Source organism: Ceratotherium simum, chromosome 16, assembly GCF_057802395.1.
Source record: "Ceratotherium simum simum isolate JZ-2026a chromosome 16, ASM5780239v1, whole genome shotgun sequence".
NCBI classification, from domain to species: domain Eukaryota; kingdom Metazoa; phylum Chordata; class Mammalia; order Perissodactyla; family Rhinocerotidae; genus Ceratotherium; species Ceratotherium simum.
Genome location: NC_141915.1, coordinates 28,166,059 through 28,187,561, shown reverse-complemented (window position 1 = coordinate 28,187,561; position 21,503 = coordinate 28,166,059). Strand labels below are relative to the sequence as shown.

The 21,503-nt window shown below is 35.6% G+C and overlaps 1 protein-coding gene across 1 annotated transcript in view; it reads left to right on the top strand.

The window, feature by feature from the left end:
• Positions 1-21,503, top strand: part of VMP1 (vacuole membrane protein 1) — a 121,665-nt gene that overhangs the window by 8,574 nt on the left and 91,588 nt on the right. Inside the window, exons 2-5 of the mRNA XM_004434795.3 lie at positions 11,700-11,801; positions 15,052-15,187; positions 16,291-16,381; positions 17,204-17,314. Of these exons, the coding sequence (XP_004434852.1) occupies positions 11,726-11,801; positions 15,052-15,187; positions 16,291-16,381; positions 17,204-17,314 (414 nt within the window). The 5' untranslated portion in view covers positions 11,700-11,725. The remainder of the gene's footprint in view (positions 1-11,699; positions 11,802-15,051; positions 15,188-16,290; positions 16,382-17,203; positions 17,315-21,503) is intronic.

Here is a 21,503-nt window from a genome sequence, read left to right as displayed (position 1 = left end):
GTGCATTAACTTCTAAATATGTAGAAATTTTATATTTTTGTTATTAAAGTTGGATGTAATTTCTGGGTTATCAGAGAATGTGGTCTGTGATGCCAATTCTTTGGAATTTGTTGAGACTTATTTCTTCGCTTAATCATAAGTGGCTTATGAAAAAATCTGTATTCTCTAATTGTCAGATGCTGAATCTTATATCTATCCCTCCCTACATTTTGTTTCTTAATTGTGTTATTAAAATCATCTGTCTTTGCTGAATGTTTTGTTTTGTTTTCTGTTTGGTTTGAAATATCAGTAATTAACAGTTGTTTTGAAATCTCCCAATAATGTTGGATTTATCCATTTCTGCATGTATTTTTATCAATTTTTATGTTATAAATTTTGATGCTGTATTCTATTAGGTGCATTCAAATTTAGAATTGTTACATCTTCCTGGTGAGTTGAACCTTTTATTATATTCTCTGTCCCTAATAATGACATTTGTCTTTTCTCTTTCTATGTCCTTATGAAAAAGCGTGGATTTTTTTTTTTTTTCCCCTGAGGAAGATTAGCCCTGAGCTAACATCTGTTGCCAATCTTCCTCATTTTTTGCTTGAGGAAGATCAGTCCTGAGCTAACATCCCTGCCAGTCTTCCTCTACTTTATATGTGGGTCACCTCCACAGTGTGGCCTGATGAGTGGTGTAGATGTGTGCTTGGGATCCAAACCTGCAAACCCAGGCCGCCAAAGCAGAACACACTGAACTTAACCACTACGCTATAGGGCTGGCCCCTGGATTTTTAAAAAATACAATTTTCAGTCTGTTTCTAAAGTGATGAGTTTAGTCTGTTTATGTTTTTTTTTTTCGATTATTGACATATTTGGACTATTTGGACTTGTTTCTATCAAGTACTATTTTTATGCTCCCCAGCTTTAGAACACTTTAGCTATCTTTTCCTGATTTATATACCATTGTCCAAATTTCAGATCTTTTAAAAATTATAGTCACAAATTAGACACTTTTATTATTTTGTACAATACTTATTTTATTTACTTTTATATTTCACATTTTATTTTTCTACATTTCTTATATCTCAGCCAATTTGGGGGGATCATTACTTTCTTCTTATAGAATATTCTTTAGAAATTTATTTTTTTAGTAGATCTGGTGCTCCCTCGTTTATTGCTTACTATTAATGTCTTTATTTTGGGCACAATTCTAGACTAGCAATTTTATCTCAAAAATCTAATGATATTATTTCCTTGTTTTTTGGCTTTCATTGTTGCTGTCAAGAATTCTGCTTTCAGGGCCGGCCCGGTGGCGCAAGCGGTTAAGTGCGTGCGCTCTGCGCGACGGCTGGGGTTTGCCAGTTCGGATCCCGGGTGCGCACCGACGCACTGCTTGTGTAGCCATGCTGTGGCGGCATCCCATATAAAGTAGAGGAAGATGGGCCGGCCCCGTGGCTTAGCAGTTGGGTGCTCGCGCTCTGCTGCTGGCGGCCCGGGTTCGGATCCCGGGCGTGCACCTACGCACCGCTTCTCCAGCCATGCTGAGGCTGAGTCCCACATACAGCAACTAGAAGGATGTGCAGCTATGACATACAACTATCTACTGGAGCTTTGGGGGGGAAAATAAATAAAGTTTAAAAAAAATAAAAAAATAAAGTAGAGGAAGATGGGTACGGATGTTAGCCCAGGGCCAGTCTTCCTCAGCAAAAAAAGAGGAGGATTGGCGTTGGATGTCAGCTCAGAGCTGGTCTTCCTCACACACACACACAAAAAAATGAATTCTGCTTTCGTTCTGTTCTTTCAGTTTCAGCAGTCTGTCTCTTCTTTTTGGTTTCTTCAGGATCAAAATCTCTTTGCTTTAGTGTTCTGTGGTTTGATTGCAGTGTTTCTGGATAGGATATATTTTTATTTGTTCTACTTGGGATATATTGTACTTCCTAGATTGATGGACTCATTTCTGGAAAAATTAGGCCTTCATCTTTCCAACTCTGGAAATTTTAAGCCTTTATCTTTTTGAATTTACATTTCCTCCATGCTTTCTGTTCTTCTGGGATTCCAATTAAACAGTGGTAGACCTTCTCACTGTGTCTTCTGTGTCTCTTATTCGCTTATATTTTCCATTTTATCTCTGCTGCATTCTTAATAAATTCCCTGGATAGCTCATCCAAGTCACTTCGTCTGTGTCTGATCTGCTGTTTAATCCATCCATTGGTTTTTAATTTCAACAGTTAAATATTTTTTACTTCTAGAAGTTCCATTTGCTTTTCTTTCCCTCAAATTTATTTAGTTGTGATAGTTTTTATTGTGTGCTCGTCTTTGTAATTGCATCCTTTGTTCTGTAAACATTTTTTTTGTGTGTGAGGAAGACCAGCCCTGAGCTAACATCTGTTGCCAGTCCTCCTCTTTTTGATGAGGAAGACTGGCCCTAGGCTAACATCCGTGCGCATCTTCCTCTACTTTATATGGGACGCCGCCACAGCATAGCTTGACAAGCCGTGGGTCGGTGCGTGCCTGAGATCCGAACCTGCGAACCCTGGGCCACCACAGCAGATCGCGAGCACTTAACCACTACACCACCAGGCTGGCCCCCTGTAAACACTTTTATACATAGCTATTCTATAATATATTTATTCTGCACTTGAATCTCTAATATCAGTTTTTCTTGTCCTTCTGAAGGGGTAGGGGACAGTGGGGGGGTCTGTACTCATAATGGCTTGCTTTCTGGTACCTTTGTGAGTTTATTGATTGATCTTATTCTGTGGGAATCTAGTGGACCTAATTTACAAAGAGGGTTTGCTTCTACTTCTGTTTAGAGCTAGAAAGGCACCTCTGACTTGAGACTACATCAGTGGCCCCTGTGGGTGTAAGGAAGGAAAAATTCTCTATCCTTTTTGGGTCTCTGACTGGACCTAAGAGTTAAACTGACGTAAGACAGATTAACAGGAGAAAAGCATACAAATTTGACTAAATTTCTTACATGTAAATGGGAGCCTTCATGAGAGAATGAGGACCCGAAGAAGTGACCAGAGCAGGAAGCTTTTATACCTTTTAGACAAAGAAACACTAAATTTGTGAAGAATTGATAAGACAGAGAGGTTTGGGCTAAGGGTAGTAAATGGTGAAGAAATAACTAGGAAGGTAAGGGTTAGTTTAACAGGGTTTATTTGTACAGATTTATCGGCTGCAAATTTGCTGTCTCTGGTGAAGAGTCTCTTCCTTCCTCCTGGTACAAGGAGGGTACCTTTGCTATAGGAGTTTTATCTCCTGCTTTCAGGAAGAAAAAGGAGAGTCAGAGTATCCTTCTTGTACCTGCTGTTTCTTAAGCACCTTTAATTCAAAATATTCAATATGCCAAAGTGGCATTTTTGGGGTGACATATTCTGCTTTTCTTCATGGGTTTTAGCCCAGAGAGAAAAATCACAAATTCAGTCTCCCACCTCCAAAGTTCAGTCTTCCTACAGAGATGTTGCTATAGGAATCTTGTCTCAGGGTGGCCTTGGCCATCCCAATTGCCAGTTGCTCCTATTAGTTTCCTTCCCACTGCTCAGGTTCCCTTCCGTTCCCACCATGCCTTACAACCACCCTAGCTCGTGGACCATCCAGTCTGTCTGAGTCTATTGTATAGTTTGCTTATTTTTTGGAGGAATAGAAGGGGACCTTGAAGACTCCCTCTCCCCTTTATGAGACCAGTGACGTCTCAAAGAATATTCCAATCCAGGGTCTAGTTTTTATGGAGAGGAAGGGTCCCTCAAAGTTCCTAGTACACGTACCTGACTTCACATAATAATCGTTACTGAAAAGTTTAATTTACATTTTCCAAGTGCACTATTTTAGTTTATTATTTTATAGAACCCTATCATGAAGCCATTTGGTTGCTAAGAATTCGTTGATACAAATAATTACACCATAATTTATCTACTCAGTAGGTCCTAATTTTCTTAAGATAGAAATGAAGGTCCTTAGTCAATATTATTGGGAAGCTCTTGAATATGTAAGAGAAAATGAAACCCAAAATATCCTTTAGAGTGGGCAAAGAATGACAGTTCAACAGTGTAAAAAGTGCTGCAAGTAATTCTGGTTTCAGTTAATGTCGAATGACCAAGTTATCTCCAGTTATCCATCTTAATGGGCGGAGTAGAGACATTACTACCATTTTAATAGATGGAGAACATGTAGCAGGTTCTAGTGTTTTTCCAAACAGTGGATAATAAAAAAATTCTGTTTCATAGATCATAAATTTTAGAATTATCTGGATCAAACTCTTTTTTTTTTTGTGAGGAAGATCAGCCCTGAGCTAAAATCCATGCCAATCCTCCTCTTTTTGCTGAGGAAGACTGGCCCTGGGCTAACATCTGTGCCTATCTTCCTCCACTTTATATGGGACGCCGCCTCAGCATGGCCTGACAAGCGGTGCCTCTGTGCGTACCCAGGATCCGAACCCCGGGCTGCCAGCAGCGGAGCACGCACACTTAACCGCTATGCCGTGGGGCTGGCCCTTGGCTCAAATTCTTCATTTTGCTATAACTAACCTGAAGCATGTACCTTTGTCATTTGAAAATATTCTGTGATTTAACTTATTTTCTTATTAATGACTTGTATAGGCCAGTTTATATTCCGCAGGTATTTAGGGGTGATAAAGTAGGGAGGTCTATTAAGCAATCTGAATTTAAAATTTTGTCAGAGAAATACACAAACAGTAATAACCTACAAGGAAATGACCAAAAGAGGCAAAGATGAAGTCATCTGATTTTCATGACGGTCAGTTTAAATAGCGAGAATCAAGAGATGAGTGTTTTCTTAATTCTAGTAATGAGACACATTTGTAAATACTAGGACAAGCTAAACTTTTGGGACTATTTCTTTGTCTTTTTTTTTTATCTGTGACTCCGGAATTCCTTGGTGAAAACTGAAAATGCTCTCACCCAACTGTTTTGTGTAGTAGAAGAAACACTGAATTGGGACTTGGAAAAGTGAGGTTGAACTCTCACTTTGCCATTTATATGCTGCTGAATTGCTATTTGGTGCCCTTTGAGCCCTCAGTTTCTCATTTGTAGAAGGTAAGGATAAAGATAACTGTTCCCTAGAAATAATTCTTAGCATCATCTTAGCTAATCTATATGTAACCTGTAAATCACTATACGGAAGTAGTTGTTATTACATAAATCCAAAACAGCAGCCTTGGGCTGGGTAGAATTCTTAGACTATTAGTACAGAAAGAAAATAATGGCAATCATTTACTCCATGTGCCTGATAATTGGAGGAGGAAAGAGAGAATCTGGGATGTGAAGTGATATTCCGAAGGTCTCACAGCTAAATCTCCCAACTCGTGACTGTTACTCCTTTTACTGTCTTAATTTTATTTTTTAAGCTGTTAGCATTTAATGAACCTCCCTCCATGTGGCTTCAAGCTACCAGGACACAGCCCCCCCGCCCCCCCCCCATACACCCTTAATCGTCTCAGCTCTTCTGCTGAAGAATTTGGCCTTCATGATGACAGGCTGTTTTAGGAGCTTTCCCTACCCCAGAACTTTGTAGTAACCCCGATCGTACCCCATCAGTGATAGGAGCAGCTTCAGTCTTGTTTTTGACAGCATTTACCCATATCTGCTCACTGACCAAGGTCCACAGTTTATCAAGGTTGACAGCTGGGCAGAAGCTCTGCTTCCTCTTTACGTAGTAATGCCTCATACCAACTTTCCTAGAGTAACCTGGTGGGTGATATTTGTTGAAGTTGATCCTGTGGTGATGCATGTCACCAGCATTGCTCCCGCCTCCTGGGTGCTTCTGGTGCTTGCCGATGCAGGTTTCCGGGTCTTCCTCAGTCTGGATGGCATGTCGGCAGCCAAGATGAAAGAGCTACTATCTTAATTCTTGACCTTACTCTTACTCCTCCATCTTTTTGGTGAAATTGTTTTGCTAAGATTGCATTGGTTATGAAAAACTGAATGAACGTTTAGAAGTAGATTGAGAGAAAATGAGAAATGGGATTTTTCAAGCTGTAATTTTACAAGTTATGCATTTTTCCCGTGAAAATAAAATCGTGTTTTTACACAAAGGAACATAAAACAATATTTTTACATATTGGAAGAGAGAGATGAAGAAACCTTCCCCAAAACCTATCAGACTCTCAAAAAGAGAGTCCTTCAAGTGTCTTTAAGGTTCTATCTTTTTAAAATTTGGATTCTTACTTAAAATTTTATCTAATTAAAAATCAGATCCAGGGCCAGCCCCATGGCTTAGAGGTTAAGTGTGTGCGCCGCGCTATTGGTGGCCCGGGTTCGGATCCCGGGTGCGCACCAGTGCACCGCTTCTCCGGCCATGCTGAGGCTGCGTCCCACATACAGCAACTAGAAGGATGTGCAACTATGACATACAACTATCTACTGGGGCTTTGGGGCAAAAAAAAAAAGGAGGAGGATTGGCAATAGATGTTAGCTCAGAGCCGGACTTCCTCAGCAAAAAGAGGAAGATTAGCATGGATGTTAGCTCAGGGCTGATCTTCCTCACAAAAAAAAAAAAAAAATCAGATCTGGAGCAGTGGCCTTTTTCAGCAATTTAAAGGCTGTGATGAGTTGAATGTATTTTACACTTCACTAAATTAAATTACACTTCACTAAATTTTAGGCCAGAAATATATACCTGCATAACTTGCTAACCCATTATTGGGAGATTTATTGAGATTTTGAATGCTTTTAAATTGTATACTAACTTGGAGTTTAAATTTGTCTAATTCCTCAAGACTTTAGAAAGTTCAAAAAGATTCAGGGAATTTTTTTCATATATTCTCACTCCGATAATGAATTTTCAGAGAACACATTCTTAAACTGTCACAATTGTGTGATAGATACTCTCTGACTCTCAGAGTCAGATGATCTGATAGTCACTCTGATATTGTGTGTGGTATTTGAATTATCTTTCACTTTATACCCCTGCACAAGTATCAAAGCCTCACTGGTCAAGATATATTACTCTTCGCTTAAATTATTTATTAAGTTTCTGAGAATAAATGGCAATTTCTTAATCTTAATAGTTTTAGGGAAATCTACAGCTATTTTTGGAGTAGTCTGTGCTGAATGTACTAAATAATCCAATTAAGGATACAGACTTCTGAAAGCAAGAAAGGTTACTGAAGGGTATAATACTCAAATTGGCTGTCTTTGTGTGTCTTTTATGAAGAACAATGTGTTTTATTGAGAAAGCTGACAATAATTTCGTGAGAAAGTAGAATCATTTGAATAGATGATTTTCTTGAAGTGAAAAAAAATAAAGGAAGTATGTTCATTTGATTTTGGAATACAGTGGCCAAGAAATTAGAATCAATGGCTTTACTGCTCTTATTTTCTTTTCCTTTTCATCTTGTTAAATTCTCTAATAACTCTTATATTACTCAGGGAGTTCCTGTTTTCATGTCATCCTTAAATGTTTTTTGTGTTGCTCTGGGGAACTCACAGTAATTTAGTTTCATATTGTTTTTGCATTACAAGTGTAGCTGATGTTTAAAATGAATGGAGTATTGTAGTCTTAGCACTGGATGTACAGCCTACAAAGAACCTTTGTGAGCTGATTTTAGCAATATTTTCTAAGCACTTTTGCCAGAAACAAATAAAACCCCCCACATGCTTTAATATCAACCTTTTATTTTAAATGCTTGAGCTATATTTAATACCTGCTTATTTTACAGCCTTATGAAATATTTCTTGTATCTAGATATATATTCACAATGAACATTATTATTTGATGTTTGAATTATGTTTCTTTCCTATTTTTGTCTTCTCATCCCATCCACAGACCTATAGAGTTTATTTCAACAACTTTATTCTTACAAACAAAACTAACTTAGATGCATGCTGTTAAATTCGACATTATAACATTCTCGCTGCAAAGTAAACTCCATTGAATGTCAGGAATATGTGTTAGATTCCTGTTTGAGGAGATTTCAGTCTTTCTCAGCAAAAAAAAAAAGATGTGTCCATTGCATTTGGGAACATGGAGGTCATTGGTGACCTCGACAAAGGCAATTTCTTTTGATTTGTCAGGACAAAAGTCATATTGCAATGGATTGAGCAGAGATTTGGTGATGAGGAAGGGGAAACTGTGTTTATGTAGGCAACTCTTTTGAGAAATCTGTCTATAAAGAAGGACCGAGAAATGGGAAATGCTGGATAATACCTGTTTGCTGATGAGAATGATCCAATAAGGGGGGAAGATTGATGATGCAGAAAGAGCTAACTGAAGGAGTTAAGTCCCTAAGAAAGTGAGTGGGGATGATATACAGAGTGTATATTGACCTAATAGCCTTTGCTGGTAGAGGACACTGCCCCAGTTGCAAAGAGAGGAGGAATGCTAACATGGCTCAAGGTGTAGATAATTTAGTAGATTTAATAATAGAAAGACTGGAGAATTCCCTCTCTGCTTTCTTGATGAAAAAATGAAAGTCAGTGTCTGAGAGTAGGAAGGGAAAAAGTTTGAAGAGAAAGAACAAGTAATGAAATAATTTTTAGAGTGAAAAAAAGTTTGTTAGTTCCAGGAATGAGCGTCAATTTGAGGTTTGAGATTTGGCGTCTCAAATAGTAACTGCCACATAATGGGTACTTGATAAATATCTGTTGAATAAATTAGTGAATTTAAAGTGACCGTGCAGTTGTGTGATTTTTCTCTAGCTATGTTCAGCTGATCAGACAGACCATAAGGATGCAGGTTGTTCCAGGGGCGTTGCTGCTTTGCAAAGTGTATATGTGATTGAGGAAGATAGGGACAAAGGAATTGAGGATGTTTTCAAGGGAATTTTAAAAGACACAGAATAGTGTAAGGTATTTTCAAATATGGTTAAAATTCAAGAAAGTTTTGATGCTTTTATAAGCTTAACTAGTTAGAGCACAAGTGGTTCTTTACTTTGCATGTTTGGCTTGATATTATAGTTCTTTCTTTTGAGAATGGCATAAGTTTTTCAAAAATTGTTTTTAAAACTGAATTTATTTTGTCTGTGAAGAAGTAGACTGATTAAAAGAAAATAACTTAGTTCCCTAGGTTATTTCTTACAAAACAAAATTCCAGACTATTTTGTTTTCTAGAGAATTTTTTGAGTAGGAAATGTCAGTAGGCTGGGTTTTTTTTTAGCGTATTGTGTAAGAACACATTATTTTCTCAAATGAAAATTCATGTTGCAATATCTTTAAAAATGTCTTCAAATAATTGCATAATACCATTGTTATAAGTAGGAACTCAAATGGACTCAAGTTGTTTTGGATAAAACTTTTTATCTCTTAAAGATGATACTATTGAAAGAGTAGAACTGGGAAAGAAGCTTAATTATCACAGTGTTTTGCAGGGGGAAAGGTTTAAGAGTGTTTTCTTTATGCCATAAGCCCTTTTGTGCCCTGTTCGTCTTTGTGCCACAAATTAATTAAATTTTATTTATTATGATGAGGGTGAACGGCTGTTCATCCCTAAAATGAGTTGCCTACAGAGTTTGGCTGAATATGAACCCACACAGTTTTAAATATTTACAGAACTTAACTATGTCTTCAAGTTGAATGACTGGAAGATGGAAAATATTTAACTCCTTTGATTTATGGTCCATTTCAAATATACTCAGTTACCTTTACTAATAAAACCCAGAAAGCGTGATTTGTGGAATAGATTTACATTTTGTGAACCCTTTGTGATGCTCTGGTCTTACATATTTTCACAAAATAACTTCATCTTTTTTTTTTTTTGGAATTACTTGGGCTAGATTGTCTTTCGGAAACATCTTCACAGAAGTATGATTTAAGTTTGCAGGATCAAATTTTCAACTTCTACGAACTCTTCTGAATGTATTGTCCTCTGAGCTCCCATACTTTTTCCCGTAATTTCTTCCTCCTCATCATAATTATGACTAGTATATATTGAGTTCATACAAAAAGTGAGACTATATTATTATTTTATATACATTACCTTGTTTAATCCTCATAGTAACCCTTTGATATATGTTGTATTATCTTTATTTTACAAATTAGAGAAATTGATGTTTAGAGAGATTTAGAAACTTACCAAAGCTCATAGGGTAGACAGTTATGAAGTTTGAGTTTGAACCCAATTCTCTTAGACTAAAACCTGTTTTCTTCCCATTAAGTTATATATTGTATATCTATTTCATTGTATTATATTATAATTGAAGTCTTGTGCTCATCTGGCTTCCCTACCAGACTGTGACCCTCTGGAGGACAAGGACCTTGTCTCATTCATATTTATATCTTCAGTGCCCGTTACAGACCCCAGAACTTTTTAAATGAGTCTTGTAGCAGTGAGGCATATGCTATGAAGTAGTTTCTCTAGTATAGGCAATTTCTAGCTTTACTGCTTCACATACCTCATGCCCTTTTGATGTATTGCCATTTATAGTTATAAACACACGTGTGTGCCCAAACATACACACACACTCTCTTTCATCTTCATCAGTCTTGTGAAATTGAGAATGTTTGCTCTCATTTTGTAGATGTAGAAAATCAAGATCTAGAAAAAATGAGACTTGGTCAAGATCACACAACTAGTTAGTGGCAAATCTGGGAAGCAAATCCAAATTTTCAGACTTTAAGTCATATAATCATCTACTCCAGGCTATCCATTTATGCTGATGGAAATCTCTACTTTATTTCTCTGTGTTTATTTGCTTATTGAGAAATGAAGGCAACAAAACAAAGATGTCCACAAATAGATTATGTCTAACAGAAGAGACCTTGTGTTCGAGTGATGAATGTGTGCTCTTTTTTCAATCTTTTTAGATAGTCTTTCACTTATTTTCCTTTATGAGGCATAAATTTTGAGAAAAGTAATTATAGTTAGAATTTTATTCAAGGAATAAAATAGCTCCAACTAACAAATATAGGAAGATTGAACCCAGGACCATATCATATTCTAATCACCTCAGTACAAGTCTAGCAGGATTCCTGATACGCAGAATGTATTGAGGACTTAGCATTGTAGACTAATGAAGTGATATGCTTTCTGAATAGAAAGATTTGCTTTACTAACCCCTGAAAGAATGATACAGTTGCAGGCAATCTGGTGTTTTTGTGTAGAATAATTATGTCAGCATAATTTATACATTGTAATACAGGGATTTAAAGTCAAAATTTACACCTATACCTGTATTATGAAGCATGATATAAAGAGTACATTTAACATATCTTAAACATTTAAAAATTTTACCTACTATGCCCATATCATTTTTTTTTTCAGTAGAATTGTTTCCTAAATGAAATCGATCTTGGATCTGTGTATCAGCGTTTTTGACATGTTTGGTAATATAATCCATTTTTTTCTAATCATGCTAAAATGACTGTGAAAGATTGGTAAAATTTGAGTAGGTAGTGTGTATGGTATTAAATTATGAATTAGAAAGACTTTAGACCTTATTGCTTATCAACATTTGAAGGTGCTAGTATTTGATCTTCTGTGGACAAATTGCCTCCAAATTTTAATCTGGAAAATCACTGGAATAGCTGTTTGGAGAAGGTTTACAACTACATGGCTTTTATAATTTTACTACTTCTATTAGGATTTCTATACAGATGATTCAAATGTTGATTATAAAAGAGAAAATTGAAGTGTAAAAACATTATTCAAATAGCATGTAGGGTATTACCGCCATGTTGTTTCTGTATTTAGTTTTATTCAGTCATAGATGCAAAGCAGAAGTATGTAATGTATCACTGGATTTTATTTTGCTTCATTAGCTCCTCAAGAGTTATTGATCTATGAAATGGCAGAGAATGGAAAAAATTGTGACCAGAGACGTGTAGCAATGAACAAGGAACAATATAATGGAAACTTCACAGGTAAAGTAGGGTGGTTTGGAGGGAGAGGGTCTACGGGTTTAAATGATATCCTTTTCACTGGAATAAAATAGAAATATATCTAATATTTATTATCTTTCGTTATTAAAATAATATATAAGATTAATTATCTTTTATCGTTATAGTAAATTAAATTATGGATTAGGGCCTATAGGGTGATTTTCCACAGTGATAGCAGAAGCAGCCTGGCCACAGTCATATCAGTAGTGCTCTAGGTACAAAATTATTATTTGTTTTTTTTTGTTTTTTTGTGAAGAAGATTAGCCCAGAGCTGACATCGATGCCAGTCCTCCTCTTTTTGCTGAGGAAAATTGGCCCTGGGCTAACATCCATGCCCATCTTCCTCTACTTTATATGGGACAGTAGCCACAAGCATGGCTTGACAAGCGGTGTGTCGATCCACGCCTGGGATCCGAACTTGCAAACCCTGGGCCACCAAAGCAGAGTATGCAAATTTAACCGCTACGCCACCAAGCTGGCCCCAAAATTATTATTTGTTAATCTTATGGTATGGTAAGTATTTATTTGGCTTTGTGTGGTGCTCAATTTTTTCATGCTATTTTGTAACTTTAGAAGTAGATTACAATTTACTTATTACACTAATCCTAAATATACAATTATCAAAAAAATCAGAATGTGATTATTGTAGGTTTATTTTAAAATTTTAGTTTGAGACAAATACATTTATATTTGAACCAAATTTGGAATTTGTGGTAAATTTCAGTATATTTGACTCATTCATACCATGAAAATTATAGCTTTTATTTATATAGATGATTTAAGTAGGAACTTTCCTTTATGTTTTTAAAGAAAATGAAGGTTTTCCTTTTCTGTTAATTGTAATGGTTTTCTTTTTAACTTCTAAAGTGTTTGGCATCTCAAACACATTGCAAATAATACTCCACCATGGTAATAGTATATCATAGAAATTCTCTTCTATTGGAAGAAATGCAAGCTATCTGAAATAGTTTTAGTTTGTTTTGATCACTACATTGTCTTGCATAACACATTTTGCAGCACTTATCTGACTTTTGGGTTACTTTGATTGTCAGTACCTTTTGCATCATTTTACCAAGAGTTTCAAGATTCAGAGATATGCATTTCATATGTCATAGTCTCTTTCTATTAGGAGCTTTTGCATGTTATTTTTTCTTTCCTTTCTTTCAACAAGCACATACATTTATATTTCTTCCTCTACTGCTCACCCCTTTGGAATTTCAAATTAGTGTTAGTATAACACACTAAGTATAACACACTGTACCATGGGTTTTTTTTTTACTTAATATTTTCTAGAGATTGTGCTATAACTGTACATGAAGAGCTTATTCTTTTTTATGGCTGCTTAGTATTCCATTGTATGAGTGTACCATACTTTAATCACTCCTCTGTCCTCTGTTTGGTAGCATTTAAGTTGTTTATAATCTTTTGCTAGGACAAATAACGCTGCATTGAATAAACTTCTTCACTTCACTTTACACCTAATCATTCTTAGAAATGGAATTATTGGGTTATAGGATATATGCATTTGTAATTTCCATAGATGATGCCGATAACAACTAACCTTAATTGCACGCTTACTGAGTGTCAAACTGTATTGAGAGCTTTACATATATTAACTCATTTAGTCTTTACAATGACCCTAAAAAGTAAGTACTATTTTTAAAAATTATTTTATTGTGGTCATGTTGACTTATAACATTGTGTAAATTTCAGGTGTACATTATTATATATCAATTTCTATATAGACTGCATCATGTTCACCCCCAATAGTCTAGTTTTTATCCGTTGCCATACATATGTGCTCCTTTACCACTTGCACCCTCCCCCTGCTCCCTTCCCCTCTGGTAACCACTAGTCTGTTCTCCTTATCTGTGTATTTGTTTATCTTCTACATATGAGTGAAATCATACGGTGTTTGTCTTTCTCTGTCCAGCTTATCTCACTTAGGATAATACCCTCAAGGACCATCTGTGTTGTTGCGAACGGCGCATTTTTGTCTTTTTTGTGGCTGAATAGTATTCCATTGTATATATATCCCACATCTTCTTTATCCATTCATCCACTGATGGGCACTTGGGCTGCTTCCATGTCTTGGCTATTGTGAATAATGCTTCAGTGACCATAGGGATGCATAAATCTCTTTGAATTGTTGATTTCATGTTCTTTGGATAAATAGCCAGTAGTGGGATAGCTGGATCATGTGGTATTTGTATTTTTAATTTTTTGAGAAATTTCCGTACTGTTTTCCGTAGTGGCTGCACCAGTTCGCATTCCCACCAGCAGTATATGAGGGTTCCCTTTTCTCCACATCTTCTCCAACACTTGTTGTTTCTTGTCTTGTTTATTATAGCCATTCTGACAGGTGTAAGGTGATATCTCATTGTAGTTTTGATTTGCATTTCCCTAATAATTAGTAATGTTGAACATCTTTTCATGTGCCTGTTGGCCATCTGTATCTTCTTTCGAAAAATGTCTGCTCATATCCTCTGCCCATTTTTGATCAGGTTGTTTGTTTTTTTGTTGTTGAGTTGTATGAGTTCTTTATATATTTTGAAAATTAACCCCTTGTAGGATATATGATTTGCAGATATTTTCTCCCAGTTGGTGGGATGTCTCTTTGTTTTGTTCATGGTTTCCTTTGCCTTGCAGAAGCTTTTTAGTCTGATGTAGTCCTGTTTGTTTGTTTTTTCTTTTGTTTCCCTTGCCTGAGTAGACATGGTGTTCGAAAAGGTATGCTAAGACCGATGTCAAAGAGTGTACTGCCTATGTTTTCTTGTAGGAGTTTTATGGTAGTAAGTACTGTTTTTAATCTTCATTTTAGAGAACAGAAAACTGAGGCGTAGAAAGGTTAACTAACTTGCCCAAGGTCACATGACTAGTAAGTTCCACAGCCAGGATTTAGGACCAAGTAGTTTGCCTTCACATTTTGAGCTCTAAACCACTTTGCTCTATGATATGATGCTAAATTGTCCTTCATAGAAGGTGGTCCAATTTAGTATTCCAATAATGTACAAGAAGAGAAACTTGTGTCCTGACAATAAAATAATTGCAAAAATAATGTTAAGAGTAGAGCAGAAGCACCTAGCCAGACTTGTCACAATGTGAACCCCATTGTTTGTTTTTTGAGGTTTGTATGCAGTCCGTCAAATTTGGGATGGGAAGGTAGATGAATTTTGAAAGTGATTGGAAAAAGTGAGCATTCTCTTTTATCTTCTGCACTGATGTTTTTCAGACCCCTCTTCAGTGAATGAAAAGAAGAGGAGGGATCGGGAAGAAAGGCAGAATATTGTCCTGTGGAGACAGCCACTCATTACCTTGCAGTATTTTTCTCTGGAAATCCTAGTAATCTTGAAGGAATGGACCTCAAAGTAAAGAGTCTTCCATTATCTTTTATATAAACCAATTTACTGATTTTAGAAATCTTCAGCAATCTCCTACTCCCTGCCACCTGCTCTATCAAAATGGATTAATTAAATTTAGAATGTTATAGGAACATATTTAATTGCTTTTCTATAGTTTGAAGAAAAATAGATTAGGGGAACAAATTGCTATTTGCTCACTGGATTATTACAGTTGACCATTGTCTCATGTTGAACCTTTTATGCAAAGGAGAACACTGAAAGCAAGATTTTTTTTCTTCTGGCTTTACCTTCAGGGGAAATCAGGCCCATGTACTTTAGATAGATTGATTCTTTAGTAGGACAAGATTCAGGAAACGTGGCACTTTTATTGATAGTTTGAGCCAACGAAAAAGGACTCTGCTGTGGAAACGTATGCTATCTTTAAATTTAGTACTTTTAAGCCCTGTTTCAAATTTCATAAAGAACAAGTTGAACTTTTACATGCCTTATCATTAGCTGGCTTGCCATTCCAAGTTATTATCTGTAATAATATCTTATGTTTTTATTGCACTTACAGTTTATAAAACATTTGTAATTTTTTTTAAATTTTTATAAAAATTTGTAATAAATTTTTCAGTTTATTTCATCCTTAAAACAACTCCATGAAGAAAGTAGAACAAGTATATGATTATTATGAAATGATTGTGATGATTGTTATGATTTTAAAAGCAAGAAACAATCAGATTCGTTAAGTGTCGTGCTCAAAGTGCAATATTTAAGGGACTCTGACCCGGATCCTCTGACTTGAAGTCCAGTGTTCTTTCTGTTATATTATAATGTCTCTCCCCATTAGAAGTTGGGGTGTAAACCAGATCAGTCTTTGGTAAAGGAAAGGCTACGATGGGTTTATGCTAAGAAATTGGGTTCTAAACCCATATATCTTTCCTTTACCCCCTTCGGCACCCCAAGAGACCATATTTTTTAAGGGCAAAAGAGCTCAACCCAGAAAGAACTGATTCTCTACCTGAGCTAAATAACCCAACTGCTTCAACAAGAAATGATTTTGAGAGTGATGAACCCTGAAAATTAGACTGTGAGATATTTCATTTTTTTTTTAATTTGTTTTTAAGATTATGGCATCGTCAAAGCATTGTGGTGTCTTTTTTACTGCTGCTTGCTGTGCTTATAGCTACGTATTATGTTGAAGGAGCACATCAACAGGTAAGAGGTTCAGCAACTCTGTTTCTATTCTTGTGCCTTCCCTAATCCCAAAAAGTTTTAAAATGGGACTATTGTGAGTGTCATAGAATTTCTACCCTCAACATTTTTAGGCTTGGTTTTGCTTTTTCAGTTCATCTCGTAACTGGTATTTTAATGTCTTACTTTTAAAGCCACATATTAAAAATATTTTTATAGTAGTTCATGGCTGCTCAGTATTTATATTTGGTATATATCATTCCTTTTGACCTTCAAGGATTTAAATATAACTTTCCTGACAGTGTTTAGTCAAAGCAAAATGAATCCTTTACTCACTACCAAAGTCTTCCTATTTTCTATAACATATTCCTGTGATCCATTCAAACAGATATACACATCCTAGATTGAAGGTTAGGTTTTATATATATAAAAAGGAAACTTCATTTGCCTATGGTCTGTAAATACAACAAAACTGAAGAGAAAACAGGACATTTTGTTAATAACTTTAATAAAAATTTTTGTAACTTTTAAATATCTTTAAAGTTTTTGTTCTCATAGTTATCTTATTAGTAATTTGCATTCTTCCTATAAATGTCATTGCAATAGTAGGACTTTAAAGGTCTAGAAATAAAAGCTTTATTCCAATTAGATCAATTTTTTGCCATCTCTGCTCTTGCTTAGTAGAGGAGTTAGGCCTCTTCAAGGGGTTTTTAATCTTAATACTATCTTCCTATTGGAAACTTCTTTTAGTTAGTTTGTTTTATTTTGATTGTAGTTGATAAATATCACATTTCTGTTTAAGAATTCTGGTTTTGTTTTTTTCACTTCATCCCTTTTGTTTTTCAGTATGTGCAACGTATAGAGAAACAGTTTCTTTTGTATGCCTACTGGATAGGCTTAGGAATTTTGTCTTCTGTTGGGCTTGGAACAGGGCTGCACACCTTTCTGCTTTATCTGGTAAGAATAACTTTTAATAAGCAAGATTGAAAGAGATTATGTTTTAATTGGTGCTTTTACTTCAGAAGTTAAAATTTTAAGATTTTTATTTAATTACCTTTGTGTTTTATAAGCATTCTAATCCTCAAATCAGTGCTTTAAGTTTGATTTAGAATTGTTTTGTTTTTCCTTTGGGGTTGAGGATTTGAAAAGAGAAGGGAAAAAAAAGCTTAGGCAAATGAGATTGTTTACTTAAATTTAATTCAGCCAGCAAATGTTTTTCCTTCCAGATTTTGGAATAATAGTTCTCTTGCTTATGTAATTGTTGTTTTAATAGTTGAAGTTATTTAAGTGTAGAAAATTCCATGTAAGGCTTAAAACTAATTTAGACAGTTTACTTTCTCTGTTAATCAGCAAACAAGAAATGGTGTCTTCCCTCCCATCCTCAAACACCCTGTACACACCTGAATAGTTATTTTGGTATTCTTATTAAATGTAGTTGATGAAGTATTACATATGTAGAACTGACTGCTTTCTTAAACCCTTTTAAACCAAACTTTAAAATGTAACCCTCCTAAAGAATATTTTTTTACTTAGTTGAAATTAGAAATATAAAAGGTCAGTTTTCCTTTGAACATTGACAAATATGCTGAAATAATAGCAGAGCTAGGACTAGGAGGTGATGAGCAAGACATCTAGGGCACAGAATTTAAATAGGCACTTTCAGGGTCATGTAAGTGTTGGGTGATGAGTGAATGCCTCATTAAATTTTGCGCCCTGGTTGCCTCTTTAGTTTTGCTCTCTTCCTGTCCCTTAAGAATATATTAAAAATAATTCCATATTTGAAAACAGCTTGATCTTGTTTAGGGAAAAACAGATGAAAAGGTATCACAGCAGTGGTACTGATTGCTGAATAAACTTCAACACTGCAAACACTTCCAGTCTCTTTGCTTCAATGAATTAATTTCTGAAGAAGGAGTGATAAGAGTTAAGGGATGATTGTTCAGAAAGCTGCTGAATCAATGGTCTGAAAAATAACTTGAGAATTAATCTATAATACATAACTTCTTCAAGTTTATGGGAGTTTAAAACCTGGAATTTGGGAATTCTGTTCATGATTGCTTGTTGATTTTATCCCAAATATAGACATAAATCCTAGGGAAGTAACCCATATTGTTGTTTCTTTAATAACTACATTCTTAGAAGTATAATACTACACTAGACGTTGAGGCAGAGGGGAAAAGAAGGAATTACAGCTTACACGTTACCTTTCTGTCCTTTTCTAGACCTGCCCTCTAAGATTCCTTGGGAAAACCAGATTAAGGAACTCATTTGTAGCATTTGATTAATTTGGAAATATGTAAAAAGCAACCCAGATAGCAGATTCTGCTGAACCTTAAAAAGGATTCTAATGAACCTTATAAATTGCACAATAAATTAGAATAAAGAAATTTGAAACGTGTGAGTTTCATACTTCCTGTTTCATTTCTTATCCATGAGAAACTTTATAAAATGACATTTATAAAATGTCTTGATGTGAAAACATTATTTAGTTCCATTGATCCATGTATCCAGTAAAGGATTTAGAAATATACAAGTAAGCATTTATTGCAAAATTCATTTGAGTGAAAAATCAAGTATTTGCTTCCATAAATTAAGTAGTTATTTCTGCCGCTGATCAGAGTGCGGGTTTAATGGAATATGGTTAGACTTTTCACAAGTTTAGAAGGAATTCTTCAAGAGCTATTTGAAGGAAGATATCACTCTCTCATTATACATACTCAGTACTATATATATTATACTGGTTCAGCAAGTATGACATATAATCAAGGAATATCTGAAACTGTGTTGTGTTATGCATAAAAGCTATATAAAAGCTTTGTGGCATTATCTCTGCTCGTAATAAACTGGGGTCCAGGCCACTTTTTTCAGCATTAGGTAAATTTGATTTTTGTTTGTTTTTTTGTGAGTAGCATTTAGAATTATTCTGAAAGCCTTAAATTAAATACAAGTAAAATAACCAGATCTGCATTCTATGAATATATAATTCGGGCTATAGTGTAGGAGATAGATTGAAAGTGGGAGAGAAGATGGGCAGTTATGATAATGCTTCTGAGAGACATGGGCTTCCATAGAGGTAGCAGGAAGCATGGAGAAGAAGGGGTATTTACAAAAGATAATTTGCAGAGAGAAGTCAAGCAGAATAAAGACAAAAGATGGCATAAATCTTTATTTCAAAAGAGTAGTTGGAGTGGCAGTGGCATTGGAATGAAACAGGACAAATCTTAGAGAAATTTTATTGGTGCAATTAACAAGATGTTGTGGTTCAGTATGGGGGAAGAAGGAGCCAAAGATAACTGTTGGTTTTTGACTTGAGAGAGGAGATGTTGATACCATTAACTGAATAAAAAACAGTTATGTCTTCACTTGTTCATTCAATACATACTATAAGTATCTAAAAAGAGAAATTTAAAGAGATAGTGTAGGGCCGGCCCCGTGGCTTAGTGGTTAAGTGCGCACGCTCCACTGCTGGCGGCCAGGGTTCGGATCCCTGGTGCGCACCGACTCACCGCTTCTCTGGTCATGCTGAGGCCGCGTCCCACATACAGCAACTAGAAGGATGTGCAGCTATGACATACAACTATCTACTGGGGCTTTGGGGGAAAAAAATTAAAAAAATAAATAAATAAAATTTTAAAGAGATAGTGTAATTATGTTGCAAGGTAAATGAGATCTTCACCTGATCCAGGTGGGTTGCTGGTGCCAGTAGTTGGATGGAAAGAAAAGGGAAATTTGTAAAGAACTAAGAATACTTTCTTTTCCTTTTTCTTTTTTTTTTTTTTTTTTAATTTAATAGACTTTATTTTTTAGACTAGTTTTAGGTTTACAGAAAAATTGAGCAGAGGGCCGGCCCCATGGCTTAGCGGTTAAGTACGCGCGCTCTGCTGCTGGTGGCCCGGGTTCAGATCCCGGGCGCTTCTCCGGCCATGCTGAGGCCGCGTCCCACATACGGCAACTAGAAGGATGTGCAGCTATGCCATACAACTGTCTACTGGGGCTTTGGGGGAAAAAATACATAAATAAAAAAAAAAATTAAATTAAAAAAAGGCTGGGAAAAAAAAAATTGAGCAGAAAGGATAGAGAGTTCCCATATAGCTTTACACATACATAGGCACGCACACATATCTTTTTAATTGTGGGGGTTTTTTTGATAAACTTAAAAATCCCCTTTTTAAAAAATTTTTTTAATTGAGGTATAATTGACATATATTAGTTTCAGGTGTACAACATAATGATAGTTTCCTGTATTATTAACATCTTGCTTTAGTGTGGTACATTTGTTACAATTAGGGAACCAATATTGATAAATTATTAACTAAAGCCCATTGTGACATTAGAGTTCACTCTTTGTGTTTTACAGTTCTATGGGTTTTACATAATACATAATGTTATGTTATCCTCCATTACAGTTATCATAAAGAATAGTTTCACTGCCCTAAAAGTACTCGTGCTCCATCTGTTTATTCCTACCCTCCTGACTCCACAACCCACTTAGCAACTACTGATTCTTTTACTGTCTCTAGAAATTTTGGCTTTTCTAGAGTGTCATATAGTTGGAATTATACAGTATGTCTCTTTTTCTGCCTGGCTTTTTCACTTAGCAATATGCATTTAAAGTTCCTCCATGTCTTTTTGTGGTTTAATATCTCATTTCTTTTTATTGCTGAATAATATTCCATTTTCTGGATGTGCCAACACAGTTTATTTATCATTTCACTTATTGAAGGACATCATGGTTGTTTCCAGGTTATGGCAATTATGAATAAAGCTGCTGTAAACATCCGTGTGCAAGTTTTTGTGTGGATATGAGTGTTCAGCTCATTTGGGTAAATACCTAGCACATGATTCGTGGATCATGTATATTAATTGCTGGTATATAGGAAAGCTTGACTTTTGTGTATTAACCTGTATCCTACAACCTTGCTATAATCACTTAATAGTTTTAGTACTTTTTTGTCGATTCTTTGGGATTTTGTACATAATCATTTCATCTGCAAATAAAGACAGTTTTATTTCTTCCTTCTCAGTCTGTATACCCTTTCATTTCCTTTTCTTTTCTTACTGCGTTAGCTAGGTCTTCCAGTATAATGTTGAATAGGAGGGGTGAGAGAGGGGCATCCTGCCTTGTTCCCCGTCATAGTGGGAAAGC